This window comes from Catharus ustulatus, chromosome 2 (assembly GCF_009819885.2).
Source record: "Catharus ustulatus isolate bCatUst1 chromosome 2, bCatUst1.pri.v2, whole genome shotgun sequence".
Classification (NCBI taxonomy): Eukaryota; Metazoa; Chordata; class Aves; order Passeriformes; family Turdidae; genus Catharus; species Catharus ustulatus.
In genome coordinates this window covers 38,185,290-38,203,097 of record NC_046222.1, presented here as the reverse complement: position 1 = coordinate 38,203,097, position 17,808 = coordinate 38,185,290, and the positions used below count along the sequence as shown (strand labels likewise).

General features: G+C 39.4%; 1 protein-coding gene across 1 annotated transcript; it reads left to right on the top strand.

The window, feature by feature from the left end:
• Positions 1–2,731: 2,731 nt before the first annotated feature.
• On the top strand, positions 2,732–16,095 carry CHORDC1 (cysteine and histidine rich domain containing 1). Its single transcript, XM_033053218.2, has 11 exons — positions 2,732–2,964; positions 6,247–6,296; positions 8,300–8,356; positions 8,841–9,001; positions 9,586–9,686; positions 10,613–10,671; positions 11,670–11,740; positions 12,002–12,107; positions 13,163–13,282; positions 13,898–13,960; positions 14,468–16,095. Exons 1-11 carry the CDS (start codon positions 2,901–2,903, stop codon positions 14,609–14,611), a joined length of 996 nt encoding a protein of 331 aa, XP_032909109.1. The 5' UTR covers positions 2,732–2,900; the 3' UTR covers positions 14,612–16,095.
• The last annotated feature ends 1,713 nt before the right edge of the window (positions 16,096–17,808 follow it).

Sequence of the window (17,808 nt, the reverse complement as noted above, 5' to 3'; positions counted from 1 at the left end):
GGCTCGGGGGGGCCGCGCCGCCATTGCCGCGGCCCGGGGAGCCGACGGGGGGGGGGCGCCGCCATTGCCGCGGCTCGGGGACGACGCGGGGGGGCCGCGCCGCCATTGCCGCGGCCTGGGGAGCCGACGGGGGGGAAGCGCCGCCATTGCCGCGGCCCGGGGAGGACGCGGGGGGGCCGCGCCGCCATTGCCGCGGCCCGGGGAGGGGGCGGGAAGTGCGCGCCGCCATTGCCGCGGCTCGGGGAGGAGGCGGGGTGCTTTGTCCGCGCCCGCCGCCGGTGCCACGGGCGCGGGAAAGCTCCGTCCCCGCCTGCCGCCGCTGCCGTAGGAGCGGGGGAAGCTCCGTCCCTGCCTGCCACCGCAGGGCAGCGCCGACCCGGGGTGACCAAGCCCAGGGGCAGCGGCGGCCGGCCCCGAGCGGCAGCACCGGGCTGGGCCACCTGGCCCCGTCAGCGGCCCCTAGCGGGCCGAGCCTGCACAACCTTAGCTCAGCCAGTAAACCCCGCCCTCCCGCGGTTCTGTTACTAATTGCGCGCGGGTCCTCGCTGCGAATGACAGAGCGGCTTATATTCGTGTGCGGCTTATCTATGGACAAAAACCGAAATATTTGCCAACACCCAGAGATGCGGCTTATATTCAGTGCGGCTTGTATTTGTGAATTTACTGTAATTCTATCATGCCCACAAGATGATTATCTAAATCTTATTTGAACAAGTTACTTTCTACCTTTCCTCAAACTGGGTTGAAAGCCTCTCATGCCTTCCTATCAAGCACAGAAAATGCTTTTTTGAAGCTGTGCAGACTTCTGTGAGGTGAGGATTATGTGCTGTCAATTTGTAGTGTTTTGTGCAGGCCGAATATATTCAATTTCAAGAGCTGATTACAAACCACTGTTTGCTTCTATAGTGCTCTGTGGAACAAAAAACCTCATTCTATTTAATGTCACGTACAAAGACAATGGATACAGCTCAGTAACTGTCAGAGATCTGACTGTGCGTGTTAAAATTAACAACAAACTGAGTTTTCAGATGAATTTTCTTTAATGCTGTAGAATTTGGAATTATGAAGCAAATACATTGTTTTTTGATTTCTGTCTGGAAGATATAAAGGCATGTCTCCATATCAGTGAAATAGCAATTAGGTGGGGAATATACACGATACTTTTGGGAACACATGGATTGTATTTTTCTTTTCACAAGTCTCCTCTGAGTGTTAGAACCAAACTCCATTACTAACGTCACAGGAATGCTACTGTTTAATCCAGTAAATACCACACTGCTAAAATAACTCCTCTTGACTTTAAAAAAAATATTCTTTGAACAGAAATTGATGCTGCCTCTGCAGAAGCATAACTTTTTTTGCATTGCATAAAGCCAACAAAATGTTGGCTCCTTCTAAAACGGATGTATACTTGCACGCTATGGCTGAAATTCAACCACGCTCACAGAAATACCACAACACTTATTTTATGGATATAAATCACATTTTATTTTCATGTGGCACATTCACTGACAGGCAAACAGATTAATGCTATAATAACAATTCTTCACCTTATGGTAATGACACACCCATATGCAACATTTCTGTCCATCTTCTTATTTTATAAGGTACCTAACAAAAACAATTAAATGTTTTTATATGGAAAGAGAAGTATACTTACATCTCCCTTTTCTTTCCAAGCTCTTATTACCACTTGCATTTATACACTAAAATGCTTCTAGTAAATAGCAAGAGAATGGGTTTTTTTTCTGCTTTTAATTACAAGAGGTTTCAATGGGAACTGCAGATCAGAAGGAAGCACTCAGTATTCAGTAGCTCAAACAAATGTACATCTTTATGTGAGACACACATAAAAAGATGCCAGCAGACATCAGGCATCAACTCACAAGTTTGCAGAAGTTCAGGGCTACATGGGAAGCATGATTGTTCTTTTTGCATCCCGAAACTCCCTTTTAAGAAGCTTTTTTGTTGTTGTTGTTCATTCTGTGCACGCATGCTTCAGGATTTGTCACAAGCTCTATGAACACCTAGGCAATTCTGTTTTAAAAGCTGTGCAGAAGACGCTTAACTAGGAGGAGTCAGTTTGTAATTGCGTGCAGAAACGTGAATGTCTGTGGTTATGTATTTAGGAAAGCATTTAGTGACAAGAGGCTTAAAACTTAGTTTTAGACTCAGTATTAGGAAAATATTCTTGATTGTGAGGGTGGTGAGGCACTGGGACAGTGGATGGATGCCCCATCCCTGGAGGTGTTCAAGGCCAGGCTGGACAGGGCTTGGAGCCGTGGTCTAGTGCAGTGTCCCTGCCTATCGAGGGGGGGTTGGAACTAAGACGGTCTTGAAGGTCCCTTCCACTGCAAACTATTCTATTATTTTCAATACAGCCCCTATAATGCATAGTACATATAAGCGTATGTAAGTTGGCCAGCTGTCAGGAGCAGCCAGGCAAACTTTCAGGGAACTAAGAGAACATAAATGAGTGTTTTCCACAGTAGGTTTCTGCTTCAGTAGAGACACGACAGCCACGCAATATATACACACAAACATTAATTTCAAATCAAACTCACATGCAAGGAAAGAATAATAAAAGAAGGAATTTAAAAAATAAAAAACTAAAACAGTGCCAGAAGCTCTCCCGAGGCCGAGCATTCCCGCACCGCTACCGGGCGCAGCCGCCCGGCCGTTCGGCCGCCCCTCAGCAGCGCCTGCGCGGCCGCCTGCCCGCTCTCGCCGGCCCCGAAGCTTCGTGAAGATTCCGGAAGGCTCCGGCCGGCTCTTTCCGCCGCGGGAGCTGCCCCGCCCCCGGTGCTGCTGCCCGGCTTCCTTCCTTCCTTCCCTCTTCCTTCCGCCGTGCTCCAGCGAGCTCGGCTCTCCCGGGCGGCGGGGCAGGAGGTGGCGCGGCCATGTCGCTGCTGTGCTACAACCGGGGCTGCGGGCAGCGCTTCGACCCCGAGAACAACACGGAGGGTGAGAGCGGCGGAGGGCCCGGGGCGCGGAGCCTCCCCCGCCGGCAGTGCGGGGAGCGGGGCTGGCCTGCGGGGCTGTGCGGGGCTGTGCGGGGCGGTGCGAGCCCGTCCTGTCCCGCTGGGGCTGGGGCTGTCACCTTGGCACTCGCGTGTGGGCCCGGCGCCGCACAGCGCTGCCGTGGGTGCCACAGGACCGCAGGGCCCACCTTGCCTTCTCTGCTGAGGGCCTCTGTGGGTGCAGCATTCACGGCAGTTACCAGCGGTTTTTTATTTTTAATTTGGTGTTGTTTTGTTTCTTTTTTAATTCAAGTGTGTGGACTTGCAGCCAGTAATTAAGTGTGTCTGAATGGCAGACGTGTGTCTGCTTTTCCAAGTGCCTTGAACGCTTGCCGTGCTTCTGTGTGTGCTGGGTGAAAGATGTTGAAAGCTCTGTCGTTTGAGGTTTGATAATTCCACAGGGGCTGTTAAAGGGTGATGTGAGTTTACACCTGGTTTGTAAAGTAATTCTGTTGGTTGAATTTCTAGAATGCCCTCTTTACGTTAATTTAATTTTTAGTAACCCCCAGAGTTAGAAGTAGTAACATGTTCTAGCCTGTGCATTTTCCGTGGCAATAAAGAGTGTTTATTTTTTCTGAGCTACGTGTTTTTGCATAGAGAGGGGCAACATACTGAGTAGGATTTGCTACTGTTAGTGACAGCAGACATGGGCACCGTTGTGGAATGCTTGCGTTTAGTGATCTCTTCCACTCCCATCCCCTTTGCCATCCCCACAAACGGCAAAGCAGAGAAGGGTATTTATTGTTAAAAAAAAAAATAAATCCTATTAGGACTTTGTGACCTGTGCTCTTTATAAAAGTAACACTTCTTTACGGCCTGTGATCAAGCTGTGGTAAGCTAGGTCAGGTTGGCATGGCCATATGCTAACTCTGTGGTGCTTGGAACAATTTCATGACATGAAATTTGTTTCAGTAAGTGGCTGGAACATGTAGTGGAATCACTGTGTTCTAGACTAAGCAGTTCTGAAGGTAAAGGTAATTATTAACAGATCTCTACAGAGAACCAGGTTTTGCATTTGAGTGACCCCTACAAATTTCTACTTTGATTTTTAATGAAACAACTAATTAAGGGCTTTAAGGATGTAGCAGTAAGATGATAGAAGTTTATGCACGGTAGGATCAGTTTGGCTATGAAATTGACATCAAAAAAGCTCCAAATAAACAAAAACCTGAAAAATTGTGGTATTTGTGTCTCCAAAAATTATCTGAGGATTAGAGAAAGTGACTTAGAAAAACTTTGGTCTTCCTGGTAAAGGAAAGGTATTAAAAGCAATGGGGAGATAACTTGAAAAAGTGAAAACATAGAATAGCAACCAAAATCTGCAGCAATCTGATCTCATACAAATCAGAACTAGAATATTTTTTATCTGCTTGTATCCTGATTTCCCAGTTTTTCCTACCTAGTGGAAGAAGGGATCCTTCATGTCAGACGAGCTGTTGGACTCTGTATGAGTGCTGAAGAGCTGGTGTGTCACTGTCCTCTAGCAGGGACGGTGGTCAGACTGCTCAAGGCACAGATCCCACTGGCTCTGCTGAGGCACTGCAGAGCTCCTTGTCCTGGCATCTTCTCTCCTGGAGCACGCAGGGCCCTCTGGAGGCAGCAGCCGAGTGGGATGTCATTTGCTCCACAATGGACCTGCTGCAGAGCAGGCTTCAGGGAGCGAGGAAAAAGGATTGCCCCTGGCCAGATGGAGGAACAGGCGCTTGTCTGGAGTGCAGCCACCCCTGAGCGGGTTGATGGCGAGATGGTTCTGGTCTCTAGAATGGTTGCTGTTACTAACAGCATCTCTCTAGTGAAGGATTACAAATACTCATTTAAGTCCCCTGACTCAGAAATAATCTTTGCTACAGAACAGGGTTTATTTTTACTGTCATGATGCTTCTAATGACTTGCTTTTATGATTTTGGGAAAGAATACTTTTATTTTTTTATTTGATTTAACAGTGAAGTCCTGGTCTCTCCTTTTTAATTTTCCTGTGAGGTTTACCAACATTAGCTTTTCATCTTGAAACTGAAGGAATTGATAGAGGTTTATATATTTGGTTTACATACTTGTAAGTCTCGCTGAAGGACTAATGTCCCACAATATGTGCATTTTGAGTTAAGGTGGGAATTGATGTCCCTTAGGCTGAATTAGTACTTTAGACTTATAAAATCGAAGTATATACTACAAGGTTTATTTTAAAAATCTACATATTTATAAAAAACATTGGAACAACCAAGTTTGGATTGGGTTTTTGCCTAATAAATATCTGTAGGAAGATTGCTGATAAAGTTGTTTATCACTTTTTTTCTTTTGCTTCCTATTATGCGAATTGCTATTGTTTGTGTCACTTCTAAAATTAAATGTTTCTAATTTTGCTTTAAAGGTTAGAAAATAGTGTTTAGAGTCAAATCAGTAAAATACTATTCATGCAGTAAACGTCAGTGTGAAGTTTTATAATCAGCAGTTTTGTCACATGAAAGGAATACAAGTAAAAGAGAACAGCTGATAAACATCTGTGAATACAAACTTTCATTAATGGAGGTTGTGTTCCAGTGTAGTGTTTGTACAGAATCTAATGCTAATAAATAGTATTGACATGTTAGAATGTCAATAGAATAGAATGTGCACGTGGAAGACTAACCTTTGGGTTCAAGTCCTTAGGTGGCTTAGGATACTACAAACATTGAAAAAAAGAACAAGGTAATTATGGTTAAAATAATGAAGCCATGATTTGCATTAAGAGACTTTTTTAACAGAATACTTCCCGATAGAAAGCTCTAATCAGGTTCAAATAGATGTATTTGGAGTGGTAAATCAGTATTTTCTGTCTGTCAGGTAGCCATAGGGACACCTCCTTAATTCTGCAAAATTACTATTATTATCAGTATTATCAAGTATAATCGTTGTTACCACTAAGGCCTGATCACTGATGAAGGCTGGGGATGGTCCATAGAAAGTTTACTTGCTCCACATGAAAGTAGTAGTTTGTGTTAGATGCCTGCTTTCTAGTTTGTGTTGTATAATACTTAAGAAGAAAGAAGACCTGATTATTTATGTTTAATATATGCACTCAGCTTTATTTAGGGAATCTGGATTTTTCTGAATAATGATGTGCACTCAGGGAAGTGGGGCAGCTTGTGGCATGCATGAATTGCAAACGTGACATTTTTGCTGGGTTTGTAAATGTATGAATAAAGATTCTTGGTATGCCTTAATATTAATATTAATCATTGTCTTCTAGGTTCATGCACATACCATCCAGGTGTGCCTGTTTTTCATGATGCTCTCAAAGTAAGTATGCAACTGTCCTTTTAGGTATTATCTTTTTGGTTTTTCATCTTTTTTTTTCCAGGTTTTTCAGTGTTGAAAACTGATGTTCAGCCTATCATGAGCAACCCCGTGAAATTAAAAAAGCACAGTTACTCATTTCCTGAACAAGAAATTAAAAACTCCGCTCATATGGTCTAAATGCCATGCAGGTCTATATGACTTGTTTCCTGTTGATTGACTGACTTTAGGTCTCTCAGCAGTTTAATTAGGTCCTCTAAAAAGGACTGTGAAGCCATTGAGAGGTTTCATACTCTTTCAGTTAATTAACCTGCTTGGAATTCAGAGCAGCTGCTTGTGGTCTAATGTGGCCAGGGCACTAATGTGTATGTGACATTTGTTGGCTGTAAAAAACAGTCACGTTCATTTAATCAGCCAAATGAAGATGTTGGTTAAATTGGGGCTGGTCACCCATGCTCTTATGCAGCTGCCCAGGATTCTTGGGCTCCATCTTCAGTGATGAATTAAATATACCTGTGACAGTTCTTCCTCCAGTGCTTAGGCCAACTGCACAACCCGTCTTTGGTTCTGTGCTAAACTGTTTTCCTTCTTCAGGATCTACTGGATGCATACAAAGTGCTTGCAGGGAATCATTTGAGACATAACTGCTGAAACAGTACTGGAAATCATTCTAATAATTCAGTTGTGTGTAGTCAGAAATCTGGTGTCCGAAAATGGAGCCTGGCACTTTATTAATATGTAGCTTAAGTGACTTTTCTTAGAACAGTAAACTACTCTTTAGCTGAGCTTTGAGGGGCGTGTTTTCTGTTTTTTCTTGGTACTTAGGAAGTACTTTGCTGGAAGTGTGTCTCTTCCCAACAATGTGGTGTCTTTTGGCGTTGTGAAGGCTTCTGCATTTGTGCTGGGCAGTGTGTTTGCTGTGAGCTGTTGTTTATATTGCAGTGCCTGACTCTAGGGCCAGCCATCGTATGCCACTGGCGAATTGGGGCAAATACTCTTCGATCAATACTATACAGTTGCTTATACTGGGGTAATTTTTTTGTACAAAACTATAGCTGTACTCAGAGGACAGTACAAAGCACCTCTATGTAATTATAAAGAGAGAAATTATACGGTTAGCTCAAAAACTTGTATTTACTCCCTTTTTCTTTCATATTCATTGTTTATAAACAAAACCACTTTCCCTCTTCTCCTTATCCTTCCTCTTGACCTAACTAAAAATTATCATAATAGCAAATAAGCAGTTTTCTTCCTGCTGTAAGTTCTAGATGATCTAGGTGGGCAGGATGAACCTTTTGTCTCCTCTCCCTGTGGAAATAGTTAATATTTTGAAGGTATTTTAGAACCACCTACCTAAAACCACTGTATTGCACCACTTAAGCTTTGAAAGCAGTGGTTCATTAGTCAAACTGTTGCCTCTAAAGATTCTTTGAGTTCTAAGATGTATTATTCACAGTGGCAAGGCAATTTGCTCTAAAATTGAATTTCTGGTTTGTATAATAAAAAAGGCTCTTGATTGATGTAGTTGGATAGCTGTGCAATACACATAGCCAACTCTGTTGGTAGGAAATCAGCAATTGAAACATTTGAGTGGTACTCAAGAAAATAAAGAAAAATCCCTGTCATTTTTGGAAGAGGACCTGTGCATTGGCCCACAGGTGAGCCTGGTCTCAGGTGTAGTATTTGTTTGTTTTGCTTACATGTTACTTTTATGAGATGAAGTAACATTTCTATTTTCTGCTGTACAGAGTTGGCACCTAACTTGTCATGGAAGTATTGCCTCACATTTACTGAACTTTCTAATTAAGGCAGCATCAGCAAACTGGAAGACTTCTCTGGCTTTTAAAAATACTGATGATAATATTATCCACAGAAGCGAAGAAAACAATTGCTAATCTTGATGAGCCGCATCTTTTAAAGGAATATAATAAATATTTTGCTTTTTTAAAGCTATTGTCAAGTCTGGTAGTCATGCCTGTGTTGTTTCTATTCCAAAATGTTTATAGGGCTGGTCATGTTGTAAGAGGAGAACAACAGACTTTTCTGACTTCTTAAGCATTGTGGTATGTACTCATGATTATTTACAATTTTTATACTTGTCAAGTGACAGTGATTAATATTCAATAGTGCATGTGCTTACATGTTTTAAATTAGACTACTTCTGTTAAAACTGTCTTAATTCTTATATGCTCTATTTTTCTTCATGTAATGCTGAAGTCAAGGCTCATTTTCAAGCTTTAATTGTTAAAATCATCAAAATAGGTTTTGATAGAGCTACTTGCTAATAAAGAAGGATGGGCAATATTTATTGCTGCTTTGCTTGACTACAGAAAGTATGCATTTTTCTTTTAACTTACATCCAAAATGAGAATATTTTCCAGTTTAGTGGTAGGGTTTCCTTTGCAGCCAGTGTTTAGAATGGTCTAAAGGGGAAGATGGAGCTGAAGAAATGAGTCAAGAGAACTTGTTGCAGTTTTTGTTAATTGTTAATGCACACAAACGACACTGCATTTATATATCAATAAAAATGTATGGTTTCCACAATAGGGCTGCACAAAGGGTCTCCATAACAGCGAGAAACCTCCTGAACCTGTTAAGCCAGAAGTCAAAACTACCTCTGAACGAAAGGAGCTAGCTGAACTGAAACCCAAATTTCAAGAACACATAATTCAGGCACCAAAACCATTGGAAACAATTAAGAGGCCGAGGTACGGTATATGAAACTTAAGGTTTTCCAAATTTGTAGTCAGTTGGCCAAATTAAAACTTGCTTGGTTATTCAGTGTTGTACAGTTCATACAGTGTAGAAATTCTGAAATTAACTTTAGAGGACCTTGGATTTGGTAGAAATTATGATGCTACCTGAAGCCTCAAAATATGAGAAAAGAATTCTGGTTATGACAAAGAAGTACTTGATCTTTCAGCTCTTAGATCCACAAGAAGCAAAAATTAAAGTCTATAACCTCATAGCATAAAATGCCACTAGAAGCTGTGTTAAGTGTTTTAAACAGCAATAAAAATAATTTTGGGGTGTTTGTATTTAGATGCCTTAGTATCTCTGATTTATTTTTTTTGTAGAGTATTTAGGATTTCCAGTTGAAAGCCAAGACTGCCTTATAAGTTTCTAGTCTGTTTTTTCATAAACATTAAGGATTGGCATTTAAAAGTGTAGTTCGTTTGTTGAAGGCAGGTTTGAAAAGAAAAGCCTTGTAGGAAGATTAAAAGTTACTACTTTGTCTTCTGTTAATTTTTTTTCATAAAGTAGGTTGACACTAATATTTGGACTTTTTTAGCCCAGATGAGCCAATGACAAATTTGCAGCTGAAAGTGTCAGCTTCTTTGAAGCAAGCTCTTGATAAACTGAAACTGTCATCAGAAAATGAAGGGAGAAAAGGTAAGGAGACTGGGAGATTAAGTGGCACATGATGCTAAGTGTCGCACAAATAAATGAAATGCTGATCTTGTCATTTCTAAAGTGATGGTTTCCTCTAATTGCTCTTTTTCTTAATAATCTGGGAAATGCCTTCCAGTCCAGGGAATGATGACTGAAGCTCAGATGTGGATAACATGGAGACTTGGTTGTCAGGAGCAGTACATTTTCCTTAGCATTATTTGAACTATGTCTTTTTTAAGATTTCCTGGTTAGAATGGACATAATGGGAACATCCATTTCTGAATATTTGACTGACAGACTTACCAAGAAATGAACTTTACTCCCTATTGTTGCCGAGACAGTATCATATAAAGCCTTCATAAATCAGTGAAATTTCTCCAAAGATTGGTTGGTTCTTCCTTGTCTGTTTTTCTCTTTTTTCTTCCCACATATTATTTGGAATTTGGTTCCAGAACTACACTGCTCCTTAAGAAACTTTATAACTTCAACCTACGCTTACGGCTATTTTGTGCTCTTTTGTTCTTGTGCCAAACTAATTTAGCTCTTCTTTCTCCATGGTATCCAAATTATTTCCGTGTGTGTATTTATAGAGAACAGTTGAAGCCTTTTACATTCTTAGTTTTACGAAACTGAACAAGATGAATGTTCACTTCCGCTTTGATTGTAATGATCCTCTTCATCTTTTTATATTTACCTCACTTAAAATGTGTAAAGATATAGAGCCTAGAATTTGATGCATCGGTAATACAGCTTTTTGGATGTTTCTTTATACCTCTCTGACAGATTTCAGTATCAGGCAGAAAATAGAAGCTTGAAGAGGGAGGTTTTTCTAATCTCCTCCTTGACTCATTTTAGCTCTTAATAAAAGCAAAGTGTTCAGTAGATTATACAGTTCATTTGCTATTTTCATAATATTCTGTTTCCAGACGAAGATAGTGATGAAATCAAGATTGGGACGGCATGTAAAAATGCAGGCTGTTCGAAAGTAAGTGCTTCAGTTGTACTCTAAATCCAGCTGCTCAGCTATTGAGTGAGCAGTTTTCATTTATGTGCTACGAATTTATTTGGAAAAGGCACAGGGTCCACTAGGTTTTACAAATGCATATTTGATAACACACTTCAGTATGGACAAATGTGAGTTGTGTGCTGAAAATCAATGATTTTTTTTTTTAAACCCCTCATGAACTTCTAATTAGTAAGCTTGTCAAATACATGGTTCTGATGTGTTTTAGCTTAACATATTAATATAATATTGGTGAGAGGTGGCTTATTGATAGCACTTGAATTGCTCTTGATAATCTGTGTATAGATAGAAGCATCTACATATCTTAACAGTTCATACTTCCTGCAAGAAGATTTAAAAAGTCAGTATTTTAACACTTCTAGCACCAAAATTAACCATTCTATTCCATAGTCATTTAAAGTGAAAGGTGCAATGACACATTTACATTGTGCAGAATGAGACAGGAAGATTTAAATAGCTATTTTACCTGACAGATTTTGCATTATCTATTGAAGCTATGGTGGGAGGAGAACTTTGGCAGTCTTTGTGTTGGGAAGAACTGACCTGATGCTAAGTTGTATATTGCTTATTTTACTTTCTTTTGAGAATCTGTGTTTTATGAATGGTGAATTTAATTGATTTTCAAGTTAAGTTCTTGTTTTATCTGAATGCTCAGAGTATTTTAGAGACAGAAATCTCTGAGGATCTGCAGTAACCTTTATGAGCACAGGTGGTGTCACCATTGATGTGCCAATGAGCTAAGACAAAGTAGAGCTTCTAAGCAGTGTCAGAGAACCTTCTGTGAAGGAAGGTTGAATGGTTACTTTGAAAAACTAGGACAAGCCATTAGATCTAGATTATTTGCCCGAAAACTTAGTCGTACTTTGGTCATTATTTCTGGTTTTTGTTGTTTTGATTTATTTTTTTCCTTGCTCCAAATTCTGTAACAGTAATGCACTTTAAATGCTTTGTCCCACCAGACATACGAAGGACCACACAGCACAGAAGAAGTATGTATATACCATTCTGGTGTACCTATATTCCATGAAGGGTTAGTATTCAGCTAAATTCCATTTTTGTACCTGTGTTCTGTGAAGGGTTAGTATGCAGTTAACTTGAGGGTTTTTTTTAACTAGTCTGTTGTGCATTCATGCTTTCTTTGATGTTGCTTTGATTTGTTCTGTGTTCACTCTTCAGTCAAAAATGTCAATGCTTAAAGGGGATATACTAAAGTAACAGTAATATTGCATAAAGGAAAGATCTTAAATAGTGTCCTAAATATTGTTTGTTAATTACTTTGCAAACTTTCAAGGATGAAGTATTGGAGCTGTTGTAAAAGGAAAACTTCTGACTTCAATACATTTTTAGCTCAAGAAGGCTGCACAAGAGGAACACACGTATGGACTAAAAAGGATGCAGTAAGTAGCATTAAGATTGCATTCTGTATCTAGCCATTCTGAATTTTGAATACTGAAATGTAGCTTGTAGCTTGATTGAGTTATTACTGTAGCTGAGCTATTACAGATCACTACCTCTGACATAATGTGGAAGATACTGTGCACAGCAGGAAAACAGAAATGGAGTGTGAAGTAGTCTGTGATACAGGTATACTTCATTCTTTAAGAAAATTATAGAATATGATAATGGGCCAAAACAATTGAAAAGCATGATTTGGTCACACCATGGATACAGATGAACACAGAATTGTTGTTATGAATATATAGTCTGTTGCTGAGGCAAAATGGGTTGACTCTGGAAACATCAGGAATGTTTAACAGAAGAAAATAAAGATACATTATAAAAGTTGTCGTTTCGCTTTACATTTTTTTACTTCACAAATCCTTTACTTCCTTTAAATCCTATAATTGTGGTTTGCTTTGAAGATTTATATTTTTGTTCAATAATTATTTGCAAGCGCAGAAAATAGGGATTAAAAAAATACTGAAGTCATGAGCCTAAAGCAGGAGAGTGCAGAAAAAGAGAGTAAAGAATTTACCCGCATTTAAAGAAACCATATGTATTGAGAATAATGGGCTTCTATCCAACAAGGTTTTTTTTTACTTTAGCTTTTTGGGTTTTTTTGAGGGTTTTTTGACAGTTTACTTTTTCTCTGTCGGAGAACAGAGGGTAATAAATATTTTTTGCAAGAATATGAAGGTTTCTTGGTCATGGCATTCTTTCTCTTCATTCAGTTCATTTGTATAATCTTCTGGCTAACTGTATTCTTGGAAAGGAAGGTGATCCATGAAGTAACATTTTTTTGTTGTACTTTGTGAGAGGGGTACTGAAATACTTAGTAAAAAGAGTTGCAAGTGGAGTCTTGCAGTCTCCTGTGAAGATGAAATGTAGTCCTTTATTAGCTATGCTAATTGGCTATTAAAGAGTCCTGGGCGTTCATGCTGTTAATCTTGTAAAAAAATAGCCTAATGTAATTCTAAGTCTTTTCTTTGCTGTACCTTTTTTCCTTATATAGGGGACGAAAGTAGTTCCATGCAGGCATGATTGGCACCAGACTGGAGGAGAAGTGACTATTTCTGTATATGCTAAAAACTCTGTCCCTGATCTGAGCTACGTAGAAGCTAATAGCACAATGGTGAGCCTCTACCTTAAGATCAGCAACTTGAACTTAGGAAAATCTGCTCAGCTTTATTTGCAAGGCAGAGATAGCATAAGACTCTTTTTTGAGTAACTGCTTTTTCTTGGCATTTGTGTTTGTTCAAGTATGTATAGCTTTATTTCTTCCTTCTGTTTGGACATCTGCACTTTAATGTGTAGGTTTTTTAAAAAGCTGCAGTAGTGTATGCAAAAACATTTTTTATTTGACTTCCATAATTAAAACCCAAGCGTGATGGGTTTGTATCAGTGTGTATAAATAATTATGGATTCATCATTTAGTTGTATGACTTGGAGTAATTTGATACCATTCTTCATTGTGTGCTGTTTCACAGCTGCTAATATTAAACAAGTGTTAAAATGCTTCTCTGATTTCTTTATCTAAAATGTTAAGCTACCAGTGGTCAGTTGACTGCAACTGTATCAGAATCAATTAAAATAGATACTCACTTCTATTTATGAGGGACCATTTTACCACTTTGGTCATTGCAGGAATCAAGTCCTAACATGCTGTGTTCTGTTTAAACATACTAGAGGTGTCAGATGTTTTATTAACATGATAAAATTAATATTTTCTGTTGTTTTTCTTGTTAAGGTAAATATCCATATCGTATTTGAAGGAGAAAAGGAGTTTCATCGCACTGTGAAGTTATGGGGAGTAAGTGTGAAAATATTTTTTCTATTAAAAAGAAACAAACAAAAAACCACAGAAGGAAAACAAAACATAAGTCTTTAGCTGCTTCTGTTTCAAAATGGTTTGGTTTTCCTCGTTACTGTTTTTTGAATGAGTTGCATAGCATTGAGTAATTACATTTAAATCTGAATATGACCCAGGAGATCCAGTGTGACCCTCATAATGGGCACTGCTTTGCACAGCAGGTGTTCTTCCACCTTCTTCTCTGATCCCAGCACCGTGGTAGTGATGTTGCAGAAAACCCTTGCTTACCTGCGTTAGCCAGTGTATGTTAGGTATATGTAGGCATGTGTTTGTGCCATAAACATTCCATAACTTGGGAATGGGAAACAGCTGATTTTTCAAGATACCAGAGGGATCTTCATCTACCTAAACATCTACTGAAATCTAGTGATGATGTGCCCCCTAACTTAATTCCCCAATATCTGTCAGTCTGGTAAATTGAAGTGTGAAATCCCTTTTCTGTTCCAGGTGATCGATGTAAAGAGGAGTTACGTGAACATGACCGCTACAAAAATTGAGCTCACTATGAGGAAAGCAGAGCCCCTGCTATGGGCAAGTCTGGAGTTACCAGTATCCAACACACAACCAAAAGAGGAGAGTTCAGATAAATAACAATTCCAAGAGGCAACTTATTTCCCATGTTGAAGTGGTGACTTGCTACTGTAATCAAATATTTAACTTTTATATAGATTTTTTTTTTTTTTATGCTAGTTCATCTGTTCCCTTCTAGAAAGAAATTTGACGCACAGTAAATGGGGGTATAAACTTGAAAGGGTTACAGTTATTTCTGCTCTTGCTCCCATGGGTGTGTTTATGCTAGATGCAATGTCTCCATGGGAATTTAGAGTAAAACAGCTATTGCCCTTTGCTTGCAGCCTTCCCTGCCATGTACTGACTATCCCAGTAGATGTGCTCTCTGTTCACAGTGGGTGTCTTTGTTTTTTGGCTGTTCTGTTTAGAGTGGATGCATTTGATAACCTGTGTTAAATTCAACACTGTTATGAAGCATACAGTAATGCAGATAGAAAAATCTGAGTTTGAACTAATTAGCATGCAATTCCACATCTAGAATAAAAGGTTCTATAACAGAAATATGAAGTTGTACACTTGTAGACTCTCACGTTCTGAAACGAAGGTTTGTTTCTATACCTGTTGGCTATAGAAGGATGAAAGGAACAGTAGTCCAAGGATTTCAGTACTTGCTGACTCCTGCTATCTTTTCATGTATCAAAGCAGATCAGGTTAAAATTTTGAAATAGGTGGCAAGATGGGAAATTTTTTTACTCCTTTAAATTTGCTATTTGAATAGTTAAATATAAAAAATGGACAGTGAAATGTATAACTTAGCATTTCAGCTGTGAAGAGTATGCAAACAGCAAACTATTGTAAAATTACCAAAGTGCTGTATATATTTGACAGCCTTTAGAATGTATAGTCTGTCCTACTGTACAACATTGAAAATCTCAAGATTATTCTCAAAGTAGGTGGATATGTGTAGTAGAAGCCAGGACACGCTGCAGGTGTCTTGGTAAAACGATTTTCACATGGATGTGTATATCTCTTGACTCTGACGATGGTCATCTAAAAACTGCGGTTATGTACAGGACAAATCTTAGGAGAAACAACATGCTTTAAAATGTTTGTCTCAAATTGTGATTGTACCTTTGAATCAAAATACTTTAAAACAATACTGTATCTTTTGAAGAGACTGTATTTAGAAATCAAGACCTTAGTTTTGTTTACAGTTCATCAGTAAAGGTAGGTGGCTAAAAGCAGAGATTTTATTTTTTTTTTTAATCCAAGCAGCAGCACACGGAGTAATGTTGCTTTCTATTTCTGCTTGGAATAGTTTCTTAATTTTGGCTTGCAGCTGAAATAAAAATGTTTTAGCATAAAAGTAATAAAAAATGCACACCATTATTTATTGTGCCTAATCCTATATATGTAAACAAGAGGTCTTGTTTAAATGAGGTTAAAAAAGAACCATATTAAAATGCAAGGATGCTCATCTGCCAGCTTTGGCAGACTGGAGTAGTGTCTGGAGAAACATAGGGTGTAGTAAAGGCATTCTGAAGTAAAATACAGATTTCTAAGAATCTTGCTGTTTTCCAATAGGTATGATTTGACTTGAGCTCAGACTTCTGTCTCTTACAGTACTTGAAGTCCTACTTCATGCTTAAAGTTGTAGGAAATACATTACCAAAGAAACCATCCCTGAATACCAAGAAAGTAACACTGGTGATACAAATATATACAGTAATTTCACGATTATAAGCTGCACCATTTTGACTAAAATTCTGGTCCGAACCTGGAAGTGCGGCTTATAATCAGGTGCAGCTTATATATGGACAAAGAACGAAAAGTTGCTGTTTTAGTTTGGAGGACAGGTGTCTGCTGAGAAAGACAGGAGCTTCTCTTTTAAATGGAGAATGTAAACCCCCTCCCTCCAAATTATTAGAATTTTGAAATCAAGGGGCTCTCAGGCAAAGATATGGGAATTAGGAATAACAGTTCTTTTCTAGGGAAATTAAAATAGAAATACAGTACTACAAAGAAACAAACCCCAAACCCTGACAAAGAGTACAACCTGACACCCCGTCAGGCAGGGTGTTGGTAGCAGCCCCATTAAATGGTGGCTGCATCCTCCTGCAGTGACAGATGTGATTCAGTTGGAGCAGTGCTCCTGCAGAAGGTGCAGTTTCCCTCCGGAGGTCGAGTGGTGATGTGGAGAAATCCAGTTTTCCTCTGGAGTCCAGTGGAGAAAGGGGCTCCCTTAGTGTCCCAAAACCTCTGTTTTATCTCGGTAAGAAATGTTGGGCTGTTCCCCCTGGCTGGAGCAACTTCCAATGGGATGCAGTAATTTTATCAGTCACACAGTGGGACTCAATGGCCATTAGCAGAAGATGACTCGCTGGAGGAAGGATGGGGTGTGAAAAGATAAAGAACAATGCCCTGCCTGGTTTCAATGGATGGCCCATTAGCAGAATATCTCCCACAGAGATAAGGATCACTGCCCCCACCCTCAACAGATGGTGATAAAATAGATACCTTTTGTCATATCCTGTGTTGTAACCCAAGACAGTTGCCGACACCCAGACATGCAGCTTATAATCAGGTGCGGTCTATAATTGTGAAATTACTATATATATATAAATATGTACACATATATAAAATTGTTTTGGTGCTTCTCTACCTTCATTTTAAGATCCTTTATCCTCGATCGCTTAGTTTGAGCATGGTTGCATACTTCCTTGGGCCCTTCTAAAAATTTTCAGCTCTAAGTTCTGCTACATAGATTCTGTCAGCCTCTATTAATGCCTTTTTTTTTCCTCTTTTTTTTTTTTTTTTTCTTATTTGAAAATACCAGGTATTGCAAAGTGATAGGGTACAAGCTTATAAAATGTGTGCCTGCCACATGGTCCTCTGAAAATTGAACAGAGGTTCTTTGATGTGTTCTGAACCAAGAAGTGGAGTACTTATTAGTATGACACTGAGAACGTTAGTGGATGAAAAATTCTAGATAACTGTAGCTACTAGCATGCCATCTGTGTTTGTGTGTGCAGAACTCCGAACTTGGACAGCAAAATTAGTAGTGCTTAAATGCCAGGATAAAGTTCTTGTTTAACAAGCAAGTTCAAATGTGTCTATCCATATGGATATATAAATATCCTAAATATGTCTAAAAATGTGGAAAACATATTTTCACTTAATTTGCATCCTCATGTGCAGTAGGTTTACATAATGTAAAACTCATTTTAAAGAACTACATGGAAAATGGAATTCCTTTGGAAAACAGAATTTCTGTTTTT

Bases quoted from the DNA above. Each gene is read 5' to 3' on its own strand.
- CHORDC1 (XM_033053218.2), top strand. From the start codon at position 2,901: ATGTCGCTGCTGTGCTACAACCGGGGCTGCGGGCAGCGCTTCGACCCC. The intron at 9,002-9,585 runs GTACGGTATATG...GGACTTTTTTAG, and splicing joins GAAACAATTAAGAGGCCGAG to CCCAGATGAGCCAATGACAA. The intron at 9,687-10,612 runs GTAAGGAGACTG...TTCTGTTTCCAG, and splicing joins AGAAAATGAAGGGAGAAAAG to ACGAAGATAGTGATGAAATC.